At 51.7% G+C, this 19,705-nt stretch overlaps 1 protein-coding gene across 1 annotated transcript; it reads left to right on the forward strand.

Annotated features, from left to right (window-relative positions):
- Positions 1 to 1,705: 1,705 nt before the first annotated feature.
- Positions 1,706 to 19,454, forward strand: LOC100905839 (protein FAM102A). The gene is made up of 5 exons (XM_003747286.2): positions 1,706 to 1,906; positions 16,923 to 17,230; positions 17,423 to 17,877; positions 17,975 to 18,246; positions 18,727 to 19,454. The coding sequence occupies exons 2-5, from the start codon at positions 17,055 to 17,057 to the stop codon at positions 18,964 to 18,966; spliced, it is 1,143 nt and encodes a 380-aa protein (XP_003747334.1). The 5' UTR covers positions 1,706 to 1,906; positions 16,923 to 17,054; the 3' UTR covers positions 18,967 to 19,454.
- The last annotated feature ends 251 nt before the right edge of the window (positions 19,455 to 19,705 follow it).

Consider the following 19,705-nt stretch of genomic DNA (forward strand, 5'->3'; position numbering starts at 1 on the left):
GCGGGAAAAGACGACCATTCCGTAGCAGCCGCCTTCCGGAGGCGGCACGTCAACGGCGGGAAGACCTTCGGGACGATGGAAGGCTCTCTCGGCGCTGAGCTCCTGTCTCTCGAGACACGAGCTAGCTCCCGTACGCTACATATTTAGAAAGGATTTGCTCATCAATTCATGCCGACCGGTTACGTCAGTCTGACACATACCGGAGAGCGTGCTCCCCGAGGAGCTCAGAGAGACTCCCGGACTGCGGATGTCAGTCTCGGGAAGTCGACACCTCTGGAAAAACTCCCGGCATTCGGATCCATCGCTAGACGCACTCCGAACGGCTGCGGCTCCCGTGAGATTTCAACTGTTCTCGCGTTGTGTAAGACCACGAAGTCGAGGTGGATCTTCGCAACCTTGAATTTCGGATCGCCAATTGAGAAGTCATATGGCGTCTTCTTGAGTTCAGAGTTAAATTCGCATTCCCCTTGCTCCTCGGTGGCCGTGGCCCGAGGAAGTCTGACATTGGCACGACGGGTATAGCTTCCTTGATCACCGCCAGAATTAGCCGATCGCCGAATGCGACTACCTATGATAGACTTCGATTAGGTCGATTCTAGTCCGCCCTAGATGTGTGAAGCGGTCTAAGCAAACGGCCAGCTTTCGAGATCGGTCGAGGGGACAGGAATCATCCGAGAATCATCCGAGAGAATCATCATATCATTCCGAGAATACGGAGACAACATGAGAATAAACGTAATCATGGTCACGTGCTGTCATCGCCAGCATCCAGAGATACTCTCCCCGTGAGGGTCGAGGAAGACCTGCGGAAATCCATCGCATCCCTAGGGCCTCCAAGAGAAACCTTGGGGGATGCTCGCGATTCTCGAATCTGATTGGGTTCACTGATTGGAGACGTACGAGAACTCTCGCAGAATGGCAGAGGCATCGAAATTACACCCCAATGAGCGAAGGAGAGCGAGTCCCGTCACTGGAATCCCGTGGGAACCTCTGCCCTGAGGTCCAGAGCGAATGGGGCGTCGTGGAGGCACTTGCCGGCATAGAATCCAAGTATGAGCCGTGGTAATCAGAGAAGAGATTCATCTGACTTGCAGGATTTTTTTTCACGCTGTATCATGGGCGATTCATTGAGCCCGGAAAAGTCCTCTTGACCAAAGAACTCTGGACCTTACATTCGTTCAGCCAGAAATCATGCCTCATCGCGTGAAAAATTGAGCCAAAAGAGATTGATTTTCCCGTTTAAGGAAAGGCACTGAGACCAGGTGGAGTCTACTGTTCCGAGCTCGGACTTGTGGGACGCATCGACGTCTGTACGCCCATGTCCTACTAACAATTGTCAAACGTCGCAGAGTTCGACGAGTCTGATTCATTTTCGCCGACCTCGCCGCTCACGGCGGGTTCGGGTGTAGTCTAAATGCGCTCAAAGTTTTTTTGCGCTCATGACTATTTGCGCTTCCGGCTGAAGGCGTTGGAGTCAAGAGCGCATAAAGTCATGAGCGCAGAGAGTTTTTGAGCGCATTTAGACTACACTGACTGAAAGCGCTTGCGGCAAGAGCGCAACGCAAGGCGAGTGAGAATCGTAACGTCGAGCCAAGGACCGCCCCGTGCCGCTCAAATTTCCAACAAAGATCATTGACATCATTGCCTTCACTCTCCCGTCGACAGATTCCATTTGGTTGGAACAGTAGAAGTACGCCGTTCAGTCGTACAAGTCGAATTTCACATCTAGTGTCGAGTACGGTGCGCTGGTCGCTCCCAGACTCGTTGTGATATCGTGAAAGAAGTTCCTGAACCTTACTAAGCGAAACCAACATATATCGAAATCAACCCTGTGGCCATCGGACAGTCTGTGCGAATAATCCTCCACCAAATGCTCGAGAGGTCTTCACTTCACCGAGCGGTCTGAGTGAGTGTTTCTCATCGGTATTGCTTGAAATCATTGTCGGACACTAGCTTGAGTCTCCAAGTTGTGCAAGTGTGATGGGGAAAACGTGAAAATCCCTTGGATCGACTGAATCGATGACGAGGTCACGACCATGGTGCTAGTCGGTCGGAAGAGCACTAGACAACGAATGCTTGAAAAGATTTTTGCCGCTCACCGTCTCGTCAGAGGATCTTCGCATTGGCTCTGATCCTCAATGCGCAGGAGGAGCTCGCTCTTCCATCCGTGATTCGCCGATCTGAGGGCTCGACTGCCCTGTATAAGATGAGTAGCTCGCGGAGCATCTTGACGACCTGCCTTGCGTGGGCTCCACTGTCATCAGGGGCATGGACCCTCGAAAGAGCAAGTTGAACGGCGATCCCCTCAGAGCAGTCGATATAGTTAGGCATCGGTTGCCATCTTCTGGTCTCCAAGAGAACCCGGTTCATCGTAATGTTTCGGTGCGAAAAGTCGCTTCACAGGTGTCAGTCTCCTGTCCAGTGCCCGCTCGCCTGGAATCCTCATAATTTTATTCGAAAGTCGAAATCTCTCCCCTCTTCATTCTGGTCGACCTGTTGATTAGAGAGGGCCGTCGTGATCGTCGAATTGGTGCAGGAGGTTTGTCACTTCTGCTGGAACGTTCCGTATCCGTGTGTCCCTCGGAGCAGCTGAGTACATCACGAGCAATTCTTTCTGGTTGATTTTCGGAACAACTTTTCACCCGACTTTATCGAGAGTCAATTCATTTGGGATACCGAGCAAACACCTTGAATTTCCGGCTGTCGAATATCGCTCTTGGGCTGTTTAAAATATTTACTTTACCCCTAAGTGCATTCAACGGCTGCCTTTGATATGCTTTAGCCGCTCGAACTTTGCCAAGATATCGGTGGACTCTAGAAGGCCCGAGAACCGTTGGTGATATCACCCCGGACATAAGGGTATTCCAGCATGATTCAACCGCTGTCCACGAAACTCTAGGCGATGGAGGTTTCTAGAAAAAGACCCTCCTGCTCACTCAGTCTGATCTAATCCTACCGAGGATTAAATCCGTCATGACTTGGAAGTTCGAGAAGGCGACGTCGATTCAACCCATGTTCCTGCATGTATCTCGAGGCTGATTCAACCGTGTAGCTGAAGCAAGTTAGGCGCTGAAAACGAGGCGAAATTATCCCTCGATCGCTGAGAGATAGATGATTAGCTCCAGAATTCGGATATTGACGTCAAACAGATCACTCGCTTCTCGGGATGAGGCTTTGCAGTGGAAGAGAGAAAATCCAGGGTTAGCCTCGTTCGCGGAAGCTGTTCTACATAAGCTTGATTGTAATCAGCTACGTGACTCGACCTTGCAGCACCTCACGACACGGATTTGAGAGACTTCAGCAAGCGACCTGCTCGCTCGCCGAGCGTATGTCTCAGGGAGAAAATGGGTGGACAGAATCCGTATCCAGCCTGCCGGGTACAGTTTTCGAATTCAATGAGCGCGAAACTTCCGAGAACGACGCCGGGGCCGGCACGTTTGTGATTGGGAACTTCCGCGCGGTGACCTTCAATCGAGTCATCTCCAGCCCGATTTCGCTGAGTGAGAGGGAATGATATAGCTATTATTCTTCATAGCCATATTGGTCTCATTATGATCATTGCTCCTTCGTCTTATTGCTGCCTTTACGTCGAATACAATTCTTGGTATCTTCCCCATCGCTTTATTAGCCTATCCGCTCGAGTGGACTCCTGCGATAGCTGATCTACCTAATGTTGCGCGAGATTGCTGACGACTTGTGACGCTGTATATCCCGAGACTCAGTTGATCTCAATAGTCGTCGCGGTGGTTACCTGATCGAGTGAATATATTTCGACTTGGATGGGTGATTCGAGCTTGCCGCTCGTTCGGACAAGATGGTACCAGCTCGAGACGAATCCCCTAAAGGTGCGGTACCGATATTCTTCGAAACTATCCGCTTGCCCTGGCTCATTCCAGAGATTCCGAAGTCGCATGATTTTGTGACTGCCCGCTTTAAGAACAGCTCCGATGGGATATATCCCGCCTTCCACTTTCGTCCCCAGGTGTCCTAAATACCGTCTTTCGAACGGAAAAGGCTTTCGATAGACATCATGCATCGAGAGCGCCAAAGCCGTCGGAGGGATCTCACTAGGCTTCCCCTCCGCTTTTCCAGTGGAGAAGTTCGTCAAAGCAATCGAGCGGATTCCGCCACGGAATAAATCATTGCTTTCCGCACTCTCACGTTGTCGATCCGAATCTCGCCGACTGGCCGAACGTTGACATGCTCTCTGTAGAACGGCCAGCCTTGGATTGTTTGGAAAACCGCTTGCCGCCCGATTTCCTTGGCGCGAGAGACTGCCATCAATCTCATGAAAGCGCTCTTTTCTTGAAGAAAGCAGCTCGCGACCGGACGATCTGGATCAAATCCCGGCCGAACTATACTCCGAGCTTTGAGCAGGTGGTTGTCTCGTAGATGCGGCGCGTCTTAGCGTTAGTCGGATGTTCGGCGCAAGTGTTGCTCGAGTCCTTAGTTCATGAGAGGAAAATTCCGGGCTGCGTAGCAACAGGCGCGCGCAATAACACTGCCTATGTAATACTCCCGCGTCTCTGCACATTGTATGCAGATTACACCGGGTCCGATGTGACACTATCCGACGCGATCCACTCAGCCAAGGAGAATGCCTGCTTGTCTGTCTATATAACGTGACAACCTCGGTTCTCCGGAGCTCGCTCGCAAAGGTGGAGTCACGATCGTTTCTCCAATGAACCCTTGGAGGTCGTACTGGATGGATTATTCAATAGACAAATATCGAATCAGAAGCCTAGGCATCAGTGAACTGCGCGGCTAGTTGTCGCCTCCGTCACCGAGATTATCCCTGTCAAGACTCCAATTACGTGTCCAGCTCCCTCCGCAGCGTGTCGTGGAATTCATTCCACCGAGTGACGCATGGTAATTGCAATGCGGAAGCCCGAATGTGATCAAGGATCGATTTTCGGGTCCTAATCCGGAGTCAGAATATAACTACCTGCGTACACGATGGTGGAGGCAGGAGATATGGAGATTCGAATCCAAAAGTGATTCGATTTCGATTGCGTTCGTGTTTTCTGACTGAACGAGTCTCCCTCGCGAAGGGCATTCACATTCTGTCGTGTGACAGCGATCCGATTGTGAGCGATAAGCTGCTGAAAGCGTCAGTGTTCATGCTTCATAAATTGTGCCTCGGATATACGACAAGTCAGCCGACAATGTCAGCCGGCCTGAGTGAGCATATATCATATCCATAAATTCGAGAAGTCGGCCGGCCCACGTTCGGTCGACTAGTTGAACGGTGCATTAGGTATCGAGTGCATTGCGAAGCGGCGACTCGGCTTCCGGTTCGGCCCTCAATCATAAATGAAGCGCTCCTACATCGTTCATGCGATCCGCTTCGGAGACAAATAAGAACCAGAAGCTAAACGAAAGGCGTTTCAAAGAGCTTTCACCGTGGACGGCGTCGCCTCAGGACGCCCGTGGGTGAACGGGAAAGCGATTGTCGAGAATGACCTTGGTCCGCTCGGATAACGTCACCAGCGGAGAATGGAAGAGATGCAAGGATTACCGAAAATGCGCGAAGCGCGCTCAGCCTGAGCGGATATTCGGTGGAACAGATCTTCGTCTTCTGTCGCTGGTCGATCTTCAACAGTGAAGTACAATGAGCCGAGTAGGTGGCGCCTCCCGTCCGTGTGGCTCGCGGAAAAGCTGCAGAAGAAGGGGTGGACTTGTCAGCCAGGTACGGCGAGTAGAGTGAACGGGTAATCACAATGAGAGCAACTTTTGAACGCTTCTGGGCTGCATGATGGATGTCCGGAACGCGTACGCTTTGTTGTCGGGGCTTCCGGTCCGACGGCGAGCTAGAAGGCTCTTACGGCCGCTTCGATCACAACACCGAAATCCGACTAGAATGATCCAGAGTTCCAATGCTGCTTCGAATCTGGTCCAGATCACGGTTCTGCGAGAAGAACGCTTGGTTCTCCTCCATTGTCATTATTTTGGAAATTCCGTATCGCGGTGGTATTGAACGCTGACGTAGATTTCACGGACCGGCTCGGTGGAAATCGATCGACGCAGGAGTTGGCTACCAAAGTTGATCCTGCGTAAGATATATTGCTCAGACACGTAATCTACGCCTTGCACGACACCCTGCTGCTGCTGCCGGCGGAAACGACTCTGGCATGTTTTGTTTTCGTTCACGCAAGCACGGCCGCATTGAACAGTCGCGGCCAGTAGTAGCGAACGCTGGTCTGGGTTTATGTCTCGAAGAAATGATTTATGTTACGTTTGTGTTTACACTTATAGCACTTTCGAAGGCTCTCTTGAATGAAGCTAGTCGGAAGGTGCCGGAAGGGGTACTAATCTCGAAAACAGGCGGTTCGTGACCGTAGAAAGCCTTTGTTTTTCTCTAACAAGGCAACACACTCGCACACCTTCGGACTCCAAAGTTCGACGCTCGGAGCGCAAACTCTCAGCTCTGGTCAGATTCCGCCGAAGTCTGAGCTTCACTAAATAATCTGGTTTATCAATGTGCTTCGTCTGGTCCCAGCCGAGACCGATGTTGAAATCAGAGTTTTTGGATGAGAAGCGTGCCAGGTCGGCGAACTCATCATCAGCGAGTGATGTCGATTCAGATTATCATCCCCATCGAGAGACGGCGTCGAAAAAGCGTCAGGAGAGCTCTGGTGTCTCGGGCAGCGAATCGGCGATTCCGAGAAGATCTCCACGGCGAGGCGTTTGCGCTACTCGAAGAGCGGCGAGGATTTCATCAATCCCTATGGCGCTGGACGATGCCGAATTATCGGATTCCATTCAAGGTTATGTCTTGAGCGGTGTTCAAGCGCTTGAGCCGTCGGCGCTCTGAAGCTCCTGCCGGTGCGACTCGGCGACAAATGACGCTTGTTAGTTATAAATGTAGTTGATTAAAAATAGCTTCGAAGGACACTGTCTGCGGCACGTTCTGTCATTCGTTTGCTCGCTCACTCGCTCAGAGGTCGCCGCAGACAAGATGATACCTGTCGAACACGGTTGCTCGAAGCACTACAAATGATGTTGTTGTGCCCTCGTAGTCGGTGATGTAGAAGCTCGAGAACGCTCTGTACAGCGATCGCGCCCGATTCGGAAATGGGGGAGGCTGAGTTTTTTGATATCGCTATCCGAAGCTTTGTCTATCCCTCGACTCGGCTCATCCTTCTGGTAGACGCAAGAAGAATGCATCAATCAAACATCGAGTCGGAATTCGGAGCTGCTTTCCCGAACAGTAGAAGTAGCCTACCTTAGAGATCGTTTCCCGCTTGGCGTCGTCGGATCATGTGGTTGAACGTTTATCGGAGTCGCGAGTCGCGACCAACGTTTACTAGGATCAAATCCGAGTGGTATGTGGAAAGAAATTGGCAATCTGAATGCTCCGGACTACAGGGGAGGCCCGCTCAAGGGTGCTTTCTCCAAAGTTTTCGTGTCAACATTCCCTCGGCTCAGACAGAGACTTCCTCAAGGAGATTTCCCCCCTTCAGCATCACTTGGCTCCCTGTGAGGGGAAGTTCAGCGTCTCTCATGGACTCCTCAGTTACTTAGCAGAGACGCGTTAGAGTTTCTGTGCGATTCCTCTCTGAATCTTCGTTCCACAACTTAGTCCGAATTTGTGAACTTGTTCACTCCAATCAGACGGAAAAATCCATTCCCTAATCCTTCTGGTGGTCGAAACGATACAGCTCTATCCACCGAATCGACTGGTTAGGGAGAATCGTTTCAACGTAACTGTTCGATATCGACGTCGGCGTCGAATCAGCTATGGGGTCCTTCATTGAGAGTCGCTGGAGCTTACCGTTTGGCGTGCTCTAGTTTGATGATTCTGCCTCGGTGGGCGGAAAGGAAGAATCGAAGTCAGCGCGACGGTTTGTCGTAGTCACTAATCAGTGCTGCTCCACTTATTCCAATCTAGACTGAAATGTATTATGGGGACGACTGTCTACTGGAACATGTCTCGTTCATTTCTCCAGACTCCTGAATCTATTCTTTTGTGCTCGAGGAGGTCATCGTTCTTTCTTGGCTGCACTCCAAGGTCGCTCGCGCAGGAGCTGCAATGTTTTTCTTCCCTCCGAATTCGACCAACAGAGCAGGATCATCTAAGCTCGTTCATTGATCTTTCGGTCTTTACTATTTCTAAGAGTCAGACTTCTTGATGACTTGATTCATCCCCGGTTAGAACTCACGCCAATCGTTGTCTGAACAACCGTCTTCGACTTGTTTATCCTTCCGATTCACTGTTCGTTTCACTTTCTCGGTGCTTCGGGACCTGAGTTATGCAATGATTCCGCATTCGCCGCGAATCGTTCTAATTATAGGCAGGTAACTCATTCGAGTCTAAATTGAGCCGCTTCGCATCAGAAGGTTGAGCCCGAAAGTGAGCTCCTCCGATGACAAAGTCCGGATATTCAGCGGCCTAGATCGACTCAACCTCCTCGCAACCGCCATCAGCGAGACTTGATGCGTCGATATCGCACCCTTTTGAATGTCGATGTCAAACCTCCGAGGGCGAGGGCTCCTCCTCAAACGCGAAAAACTAGTCCCGGGAGTCTTGATCATCGGAAGAACGAGCAATGAACGCCCCGACTTCATTTTGAGACATCTGCGATTCTTTCGACAATTTTATCGCTGGCTCTTCATCTTGCTTCGTGTCACTGCTGGTCTTTTGAGTCTCTGACGCTGTTGAGCTCCTCCGCTTGCCCGCACTACATACACCGCCGACGTCAGAGGCCGGGTCTACTCTCTCTGTGTGTCGAAGCGCTCAACCTGTGACGTCTGATTGGGACCACGCATCCACAAAATTGTACCTGCAGAGAGTTTTCTCCTTCTTCAGGGTCAGACTGCGTCCGGGGAATCCCAGTGCTTTTCTTACGACGCACCTGTTATATATGTATTTTGAGACGCAAGAAGGAAGGAATGGTACCAGAAAAAAGCGCGCTTGGCAACGAAGAAAAAGTAGTGCGCGTCCAGTCAAAAAGATTCTCTGTCTGCGAACGCTCAGACAAAACGCAGAGACGGACTGACTGTTCGCCAACGAAAGCCCGACATGGTGGGTGTTATTGAGGGTCGATCGGAAGCGAGACTGCCAGGGCTCTTTTCATGACGAACTAACAGGTCCCAGAAACGAGTTCTAGGTTTCTCCAGCAGAGAATGTTCTATTTGAGAATTTGCGCATCGAGGTGTTCGGAGCCCGTGGAGATCCTGTATTCCCGGGTGTGTTCGCCTGAACATGTCTTCCAATGTTCGCTGTCTTTTCAATGGGTACAGTCGGAGTTCCGGTCCCTTGCCCTAGCCGCTAGACTATTCGGTGGCCTGTCAAGCGAGCAGACGGGCAGGCGGGTCGACGGGCGAGCACGTTGTGGCCACCTACGCAACGCATTGCTTGTCGCTTCTATAGGGTCACATGACGTGCTGAACTGACCCACATTCAATGGGCGGAGTACGACGGGCGTCGCTGTGGGGCATCGGCCCTAGGTCCACAAGCTGTGACCGGGCTAGCCTTTCAGCCTCTCCCCAGGACCGGTGAGAGGTTCCCGCATCGTTGTCGGGGACTCTGATCCTCTAGGAGAATATCCTCTCGACTCTACGAGGATCTAAAAGCCAAAGCCAGTCACGGCACACGTCTCGTGGCGAAACTTTTCGGGAGGGGAGGTATCCTCCCTCAATCTGTACCCCGGAACAGTGAATCGAGCTGGAGCAGGATGGATAAATAGTCGCTGGAATTGGGGTCATTCCGAATACTCACGTATGATTCGCCGTGCTCATTAGCTGTTCATAGGTAATGGGTTAGTAACTCATCAGTTATGGGTCATCGTGACGACAAAACATGCCCCAGCTCCCGTTGCCAAAACTTGTGATGACCCTGATAAGCGGAGAGCGATGCCGAGCGGTGCTCAAGAAACAATTCGCGGGAGCATTCGCCGAGCCTCCTCTGAGAAGCTATCCGATCTTCGTCCTCGATAAAGAGAGCGACCAACCACGCGTCGGACCTGCAGACTTCGGCTCGGCGATGTCCATCCGCGATCCCACAGGGAGCACCGTCGGCAGCTGGAAAAACACTGCGGAGCATTCCGAGTGAGGATGAATATGCTCTGGATCCCTTGGGTTTCCGTCGGGACAGGAAATTGAGCTCTGTCATCGAGTGACTCTGCTCCTCGGAATGGAGGGGCTTGGGAAATTCCGTAATGACCGCGTCCAGCTGATCTGTGTTTTGAAACTCGAGATCTTCCCTCCCTCTGGACTGAACGATCTCTGGAGCCCGGTGTACGGGTATTAGCACCTAAAGCCAATATCGGGTCTTATACGATGTATATTGGAGCAGTTCAAGCGAAGTCTTTCGGCAACCTCAGTTCTGGGCCGAATGGGATCCTTGACCCGAGAGCCGCCGCATCAGAAATCGCAAGAGGCTTGCGGAGTCATCACAAGACGACTCATAGTTGTAAGGACATTCGAAATTCATTCACGTAGGTTTTCTTCTGCCACCGCACTCGATGCACGGTGTCATTCAAAATGTGTTTCGAAATCCCAGACGTTGTGGACGTAGACGGAGTTTTCGTTCCTAAGACCGTTTCCGGAACCCCTCACCGTAAGATACGTCTGTCTCATGTATCTTGCTGGCCGGGGAGTCTGCAGCTTTCTGTTTCTGTGCGTGGTGGGCAAAATCCAGCTGAACACGGGAAAACGTTTACTTTGGAACTCCAGCATTCCGAACAGAATTCGTGAATCGGTCTGGCCGTCGCCCTTCTCTTCAACGGCGCCAGGAACCTTGGCCGTCGCGGTTGGCCCTTCACTTTCAGTTCGGAGCTGGTTTGTTGTTGATTTGGTCGTTTTTTCCCCGGCAGTTGGCTCCTTGGTCGCTGAAGCCGACCTTCAGAAGCAATCACAGATCTGGATCGTGAGCGGTGTGCCAGCCGGTCCGACAGAAGAATAGCTTCTGTCCTTCCCGCATGGCTGCACATTACCGATTGGGAATTCCGACTCACATTGCATTGCTTCTCACCGAAATTCTTCCGCAGCGCATCTCCTACTCGAACCGAAACCGATCCACGGCCTTCAGATCGACGTGGTCAGAGCAGGCGGAATTCGGTGGACTTCCTTGCCCGAATGTGTACTCCGAGCCCTCCGACCTTCTTGGCCGTCAGGGGGATCCAACGCATACTCAAATTAGCCCTCGCGTCCTGGCTTGGTGAGGTCCTCTGCTGCCAGCGGGGTCGACAGGCAGAGAGCGTCTCCTGAGACCATGAGGTACTTCCTGCCGGCAATATTTGGGGACCTCTGTACAGAAGGAGGCTCGGATCCGGTGATGGAATTTGGGATTCTCCTTCGAAGTATGCGTCCCCAGAGCCGTTTCCGGACGACGCGGATTACAGACGTCAACAACAATGTCACGCTTTGACGTCTGCAAACACAGCGTTTCCAGAACGTAATCTCAAAACTCGACGGCATGTGAGCGCAATCCCCGAATCATTATTTTCGCTCTTCGAATTCGTGATGTCAACTATTCGAATCGCTCCGCGGGAATCAAACCCATCGGAGGCGATCCTAAGCCTCTACATGAACCAGAGAATTTCTCTTACTGCACCCCATCGATGTGTAACACCGGGACGAATAATCGGCGATGCGCGAGCAACCCTTACAGACAACTAGTTGAGCACATCATACGGAACGAGCGAGAAACCAGTGAGCCCTTTGTGTTCCCTCCATAGGAATGAAAATTTCCCGGAAGCCACCGGAATGAGTAATTATCCTGCTCATATAACACGAAATAATCATAACTACAAGAACGGCGGTGCGTTGACCAAGAGCAATGTCGGTCAGCGACCGTTTGACTGCCTGACTGACTGAGTGAGCGAGAGTGGGACAAATGAAATAGACAAACGGCTGGGCCAAACTCAAGCGTCGCATCATGGAAAGTGATGGATTCCGTTCATTGTGGGCAAAGTTTTCGCAGCTCCGTCAGAGCTATTAGAGGAGACAATTTAGGAATTACGGTGGACAGTTCCAGACCAATGTTCACTTGCTAGTCGTGCTCGAAGTTGTTGATGTTTGACATTTCTTCTTCACGTCCTGTGATGAGCGGGCGTTCGTCCACATCGAGACTCGGGGGAAAACTACAGCTCCCCGAGCTTTTGCGGCTGTCTCTAGCACTGGAATGTGGGCTTGTTGAGCTGGAAACTCGTCAAAAGATGTTTGAGCGATTCCTTCGAATGTTTTTAAGTCTCGCGCTGCCACTAGTGGGCACCGAACCGAAAGGTGACAGGCAAACGCTGCTAGAGAAGAAACAGTAGTCGCTTTGAATGCTCACTTAAGCTCAACTTTCAGCTGACTTTGCGCCTCAATGAGCGCATAGACTGCCCAACGTATCGGAGGAATGGATAGAGAAACCGTTGGACGGTCGACGATGGGATGGGAGAATACATAGACAGACGAAGAGTCTGCGGAAAACTTTTGAATGAAGTGACACAAAGCAGCCAGAGGAATGGCTAGCTCTGAATAGCTCAGAACGGACAGCAAGGAAACATTCGGCGTGACTTTTCACTCGCCACTGAGCTCCCGTCGTTGCGAGACGGACGACTGACACAAGAGATCATTACCCGAATTCGTGGCCGCGGAACCGTGCGACCGGCTTGCCGCATACACCTGTCCACCGATTCCTCCTAAGCTATCGGACGAATCGGTGGCAGACCGATGTCGTCGGTCGCTCCATCATTCCACCCAATTCTGCCCGGATACAGGGGGTGGTCGAGCGATGTATGCCATCAGAAGATTTTTCTTTTCATGAAACGAGGAGAAGGAGGAGCACGACGGACTTGGAGACATCGAAAAGCCCTCGTATCTCTTCAATGCGTCTCATTCATCTGCTTCCCCCGTCTGGGGTGGAAACTGACTATTTGTGACGGCGTCAAAATTCTTCACATTGACGTCTCTTGGATTCGGCTGAATTCGGCACCCTAAATCGATAGGGATCTCGAAATAGCACCAGCCGTATTCATCCCGTGAGAGGCTTCTCGGACATCCGTGATTATGCTGGCTTAGAGATTGCGGAAAACGAGTCCGGCTATCTTTATAGCTGATTCGATTGCACTCGCTGCAGCCGGACACGCTCGACTAGAATATTCCACGAAACGCTGTCCGGCAACATTGATCTCACCGACAAAATTTTTCCCGAGGAATCTCTCGCCGGAGTTCGGCTTTCGGAAAGTCGATTCGAACGCGCGTCCGCCAGATCGGGGCATCGAGAAATCTCCGAGAGGCGTTGGGAAAATATTGGACGGTCGACCACTGTCCCGCCGTCGATCGCCAGCGCCGTTGAAACGACAGGGCTCTCCCTCTACTGTTCCGAACCTTGACTGCGCGGCGCAGGATGATGTCAAAGTCGGCGTGTCCTGTCGGCGCGCTTCACTCACAGTCTCGTGACGGCTGTCTGATCCCAATCGAGGTAGATCGTTGAGGAACAAGTCGAGCGGAAAGTGGTTCGCCACTCTCGATTCTGTTCCGACCCATCAGTGGAGATGTTTATAAACATTGAAGCCATCGCTCGCTCGTTAGAATCGATCGCAAGAAGTAACCGCTACGTCCCGAGGTCAAGTCAACCGTTAAAAATCCGAAAGAACTGGACTTCTCCGCGGAGGACGTGTTCCGTGATTCGATCCCTCATCGTTCAAAGGGAAGCTCTACGGGATCATTGAATTCGTCCGTGGATTCCCGACATGATCTGAAATTGAATTTGCATCAAACTTGGAATCCGATTCTCGTTTTTGATTAATGGATTCGGGCTAGCTCCCAACGCGAGTCGGTCCGCTCTCGACGTCGTCTATTCACTCCGAGCTTCGTGTTTTCGGATTCTCTACCGAGCTGCGCTCGGGGCGTAGTCATTGACGGTGCGATTCGTTTTCAATTTCCGGAGCGACTGTTTTGCCCCGTTTTGGCACACGGCCGTCTGGGACTGTAACTCCCATCAGAGTTTGTCGTAAGCGAATAGCTCTCAATGACCTCATCCAGCCGCCTAGTCGTCGCCTTTGCCACCGACATCGTCGCAGCAGCCGGAGTTGAGACGCTCCTCGGTTGAGAGAAGATCTCTGTGATGGAGCTTCTGGATCGGGGAGAGAAAAACTCCCGATGAGTTCACGGTCATCGGTCTCGCTTGAAGTTTCCGTCGCCAGACTCCGGAAGCGCGTTCCGTCACTTGCTAGAGAGAGCCCCAATAAATTCCGCGAGAACCGTGGAAGCCTTGTAAAGTCCACGAAAGGCTCAATCCATCAAAGACTGACGTCAGGTCCGTCTCAAATCTCCGGAGGCGCAATGTCTTGAGACTTTCTTCCACAGCTGGGAGGAATTCGCGAATACGAAAGTTAGACCGAGTCTACACGGGAGGAAAAGTTCTCGATCGGTACCCGGAACCCAGAATCCTAGCTGAGCCTGAACTCCCAGTGGGAAAAGGAGCTCCGGTTCGAATCTGCCCGCATGTTCGAATCGCATTCGAGTGATTATAGCCGCTGTTCAGATCTGCCGTTCCAACTTTTATCATACTCGCATAGCAGAGGGATTGTTCCGCGATCCTTCTGCCTGTGTAATCTACCACAAGGTCAATCCGGAGGTCGATTCTCCACGACTTATAAGTGGCGCCAACGACCGATCGCGCAGCCAGAGAAAGCGCGCACGCTATTGGCGGCTGTTCTAAGCGAGGCTCTGAAAGCAGGCTTACGCAATATGTACATGTGGTTATTGCCAATATCGAGATCGAGCTGCGGCGTCAAGCTCTTTGATCGCATTCGATCGTGGTCGAGTCCGAGACCAATGTGTTCGTTTGTTCCACTGGAGAGGGGAAGAATCGTACTTGTGCTCATATACGGGCTCGGCCGGTGCTGCTCCTGAGACGGCTAGGAGAAACGCCACCCCGGAGCGGATTGGTCGCTGTAAATAAGGCCTTTGTCAATCAGATTAGTCGAAGCCTGCGACCCTTCGGAAACCCACACGCAATCATCGTAAGCGTTTTGCGTGACGGAAATTCGGGAAATCTTTGCCAAAGTTGCAAATCGCGCCGGTGTTCGCGCTCTGCTCGCCCTCTCCCGACTACGCCTTCGTCCTTTCCATTTAATCATACCAATTCCTCGCGATTCTCGGATTTGTTTTTTTTCGCGCTCGCCTGATATCGCGGCTCACATACCCGTACGCTCAGCGCGTTTCTCATGTGTGGTGATATCATTACCAGTCGAGAGAAGAAAGCTTCCGCTCCATCTACATTCGCCCTTATGATAATTCAATATCAAAGGTGACTGAGAATCAGATCTCCGTTAGGAATTACTTTGCGCGCGGCTTTCTCCTCCGGGAGGATCCGGCTCCCTCCCTCTAATAGAACGAAACACAATAGACGCTCGCGTCCACGGACTCCTCCACGAAAATTGCCGCTCACCATGCACGGTGAATTCGACTCATTAGACCCTGCAGCGTGTACGTCGAGCAGAAATTTCCTGTGAGGTTAGACGACCGCCGCACTCGCCTTTACCTCGTGTCGCCAACTTCCGATTTCGAACTCAATGAGAGCGACACATTTCACGCCTAGAGAATTGTCTACGAAGGAGGCGGACCTTCTCGGGGCCATCGCATGGACTCAATGCCACAGTGTCTTGCAGCTGCTTCTCGGACAGAGCTATTTGAGCGCAATCTCCGGTAGACCCCATTCGTTCGGGAATATTACTTTTTCGCTAGATAAAATACGCCATCTCATCCGCCGGACGAGGTTTCCTGCGGTGATTGTGATCTATCTGGTCATGAAGAGCTCCTCCGCGGCAAGACATTGTTCGGTACAGAATAGAGGTCGATTACATGGATATACATGGACATTATTTTCGGGCCTTAGCCGAGGGATAAGTTCCCCAGACCATTACTCCGGCCGAGCCCCATAACTTTCATCCCATAGTTTTTCGGGGCTCTCCTCTTCATTACATCCTTGACAGCTCCGGCTTCGCTCCGGGTCGTTGGAAGCTCCCGACTCCCGACCTAATAGTCAGAGAGCGGATCGTGTCACGCCATCGCCTCGGTGGGCGACGCGTGAACAATTTTCCCTCACGGCACTTCCTCAATTTTCCGATCCTCGATCTTCCCTGAGAACCCGAGCTGAGTTCTCAACCTGAGCCCTCCTCGATGAGCTATCCTGTCGGGAGCTCCGATATGGGGAGACGAATGGGAAGGCTATAATCATCGCCCGGAGAATATAATCCGGGTGGTTGCGTAAGCCCCGGAGAAGAATGTCTTTTCGACAGCGCTTGAGCCGTATCGGCTCTGCAATTCTAGTCTCCTCGCTGCTGAGTCGGCCTCCTCTCCTTGCTGTCCAGGGAAAGCGCTCCTCGATATAACCCAGATAATCCATGACAGGCGGCTTGTCGCAAGCGAGTTCCGAAAGAGCGAAGTTCGCATGGGAGTCATGCGAATCAATTACATACCGAGTTATATTTCAAATAATTTCTGAGCTCCAATCGTTGACCCACTATGGTAGAAAATGTAGGACAAACGATTTCGTGTCTGCTCCGGACACTCTTATTTGTTTTGTGCCAATGTTCCGGTCGATACAGTAATTGAGTGCGGTCTATAACGGCGGGTATATGGGATGGACCCTTATTTCCTGTTTACCGTACCGTGCAGACTCCATCACTGAGTTGTCTCGGAGAGCTCCGTTAAAGCACCCCCGACAGTTTTACGAGATCTTCTGAGGCGCGGTGAATTCAGAATCGTACGGGCGCGGAGCAGAACTTCCCGCAGAGGAAGCGCTGGCTCGTCCTCTGGGATTCGCTTGATCAACAGCTCGCCGGAAAGAATGTCTCTCGGGCAGTCGTTTCGTCCGTAGCTATTCTCAGATTTCATAGACGATACGCAATCGATAGAATTTGTCAAGCCCGTGGTCGAGATCCGAGATAAACGATTGACGACCTTTGTTTGCTTCATTTCAGATTGATCTCCGATTCTGGAAGATCGATTCGACTCGTGATGCTGCCTACGCGTGCGAGTGCGGCGCGACCCGAGTCTGGCCTAAATCGTTCATCCCATCCCCCGTTGGTTATCGTGAGAGCTAACCGCTCACCATGAGTATAATGTTGTTGAAGAAGAAGAAGTACCGATTCCAGGTCGATTGCACAGTTGAGGAGCTTACGGCTGTGCCGTATGTCAATGCCATCCTTTTTGCAAAGTTACGGCTCCTCGAAGGCGGGACCTTCTCGGAAGAGAGTCCTCGTATCGATGTGCGAGATCATTCCGTGAGGTGAGTGATCCTGGACATTTTTTTTTCTTCTTCTCCCCTCCTCTTGCTTCCTCCGTCCCTGTCGCGAATCCCACTCGTACTGATGATTGTCATTGCATGACCGAGCGACTACATTTAGCAGAGCCGAGGATTGACAGTGACGGTCAACGGTCTGACGGAACGTGCGTATTCACGGAAATTCTGATTTTACAGATGGCACAAAACGTTTTCCTTTCAATGCCGAATGACCGCGAACGCTTCGACGACGGTGTTGGACGCTTGTCATTGTCGAATTTCGATCCGGAAAGAAGCCCAGGGAGGCAGAAGTTGTGAGAAGCTGGGCTTTGTTGACCTCAACCTGGCGAGCTTTGCGGGCCAAGGCGCAACCAGTCAGAGATTCCTACTCGAAGGCTATCGGCAAAACCATCGACTCGACAACTCGATCCTGCAGGTAACGGTGAACATGACACTGCTGGTCGGTGATCCGTGTTTCAAAACATCGAGTAAGAGCACCGTCAGCGAGGGGGACGGCCTGGGCGCCGTTAGCTCCAATCCTCCGCAGGACGGAGGGAGCCCTTCACCGGACTCGTCTCCCATGCAACCATGCAGGGTCATGGTGCCCACCGACGTCGACTACAGCAGTTTACCTAGACGACAGCCCCATCCAGGTGAGCGATCTCTTGCGATGCGAGGAGCTCTGATATGCCGGTGGGAAGAACATCGGCAGCATTCGAGGCATTCACCTCGATCATTGTCTCTTTGCAGACGGTGGTAGCAGCGGCGGAAGCAGCGCTGAGACACCTCCTCCAATTAACCAGAATCCTCTGCTGGATAGAGCTGATAGCTGTTCTCTCGCTGCCACAGAGTCGGGAGCTGGTCTCTCCGGCGACTGTGGCAACTGTGGGAGCAGCGGATGCCTTGCTGGACAAGGCGTTCACCAAAGACAAGGAAGCGATAGCGCCCACCTGCGGACTCATTTCGACAGCGGATCATTGAAAGACCGGAGTAAACGAAGCAGCCACAAGAACGCTCTGAACGTAAGTCTCGATCTGAAGAGTCGTCAAAATTTACACCTAAATTCGCGTGGGACTCCACGCGTTCAGTGGGCTGTGGAAGCCCCCTGAAGGTGCACGGAACTAGATATGTTCTGTCATGATTGACAATGGCCGCAAGATGTACGTTGGCATCGATTGACGGGGAACATAGGCTTTGGTCACAAAAACTTCTCCATGTTCTTTCCGGAGTGTGACCGAAAGTCGGGCCAACCCGATAAGTGCCCTCCCGAGATGGGCAAGTCTTTGTTTCATGCATATGCTCCATCAGAGCTCTGATTTGTCGAGTCATTGCATCAAATTCTGACTCGTGTAGAACCACCGTGACTCGAACGACGTCTTGTAGCTTTATTACGAGAATCGACGTCGCTTCATCAATATCGATGCTCACCAACTTGACAATGTCCTGTACAAGACTTGCTCCAGCGGACGACGCCACTAATTATTCTTTCCTCGACTCCGTAGATCGTGGAAGAAGGAAACTCGAAGATGGATTCGACTCGAGAAGATCCCAATTACCTTATCAACCTTCTGCTCTCGACAAAGCTCTCACCGTCGTTGGGGGGAGGGGAGCTCCTGTGCCCGTCTCCGTTGGGAGCATTGAGCAGTGGGCCTGATTCGGGGGTCGGGATCGATAACGACACCGAGACCGAGAGCGGACTCCGGCAATTCATCCCAGCCCTGACTTCAAAAGATTATCATTAGGTTCCGAATCGTCTTGTATCAGGGAAAACTTTTTTCGTCCGAGCAGGGAGGATCAGGTCTCTACGACCAATTGGAAAGTTCCTTCGAGATTGAAATGGGTTGTAAACTTTGAACGCAAAGGAGCACAAATTCCTGGATCAGAATCACGAATCTCCGTCAGGGCTCGTAGAGCAGGAAACCACCGAGTGGAGGTCCAAGGGCGACAGAGAGCGAGGAGATCGGGCTGCAAGAGTGCGTGATACTCTACACCCTTACAATCGAACGATCAAATCCGCAAATGCCTACATGTCGATGTCCCGAAAAGCAGAAGCCATTCCGATGAATTGCGAGCTGATACACTGAGACCGAGCAGAATGTCAGCGCCTGATCTTTAGAAGGACTTAGATGTCTTTTCGTGTTTTGAGCCAGTTTCGCGGAAAGTCGAGTTTGTAAATTAAGCCCCGCAGATGGAAGGATTACAGTATTCGATGTTGACGGTGATCAAGATGTAGAAGAATTGGAATTCATTCATGTATTTTCTGCGACCTCCGATTGGCGGTTCCCGAATCGAGCGACTCTAGACTACGGTATCAAGACGATTGCCGAGTGTATTTGTGAGCGAACGTGGAGAATAAATGTATGGATCGATTCAGCTTTCGGCGTCAGATCGATTGTATGATCAACGTGGAGCTACGGTATCGGATGTTATGAAAGGTTCGGCTCCACGGTAAAACTTTCGGACGAGGAGTACGACAACGAA

This window comes from Galendromus occidentalis, unplaced genomic scaffold (assembly GCF_000255335.2).
Source record: "Galendromus occidentalis unplaced genomic scaffold, Mocc_1.1 scf7180000077515, whole genome shotgun sequence".
Classification (NCBI taxonomy): domain Eukaryota; kingdom Metazoa; phylum Arthropoda; class Arachnida; order Mesostigmata; family Phytoseiidae; genus Galendromus; species Galendromus occidentalis.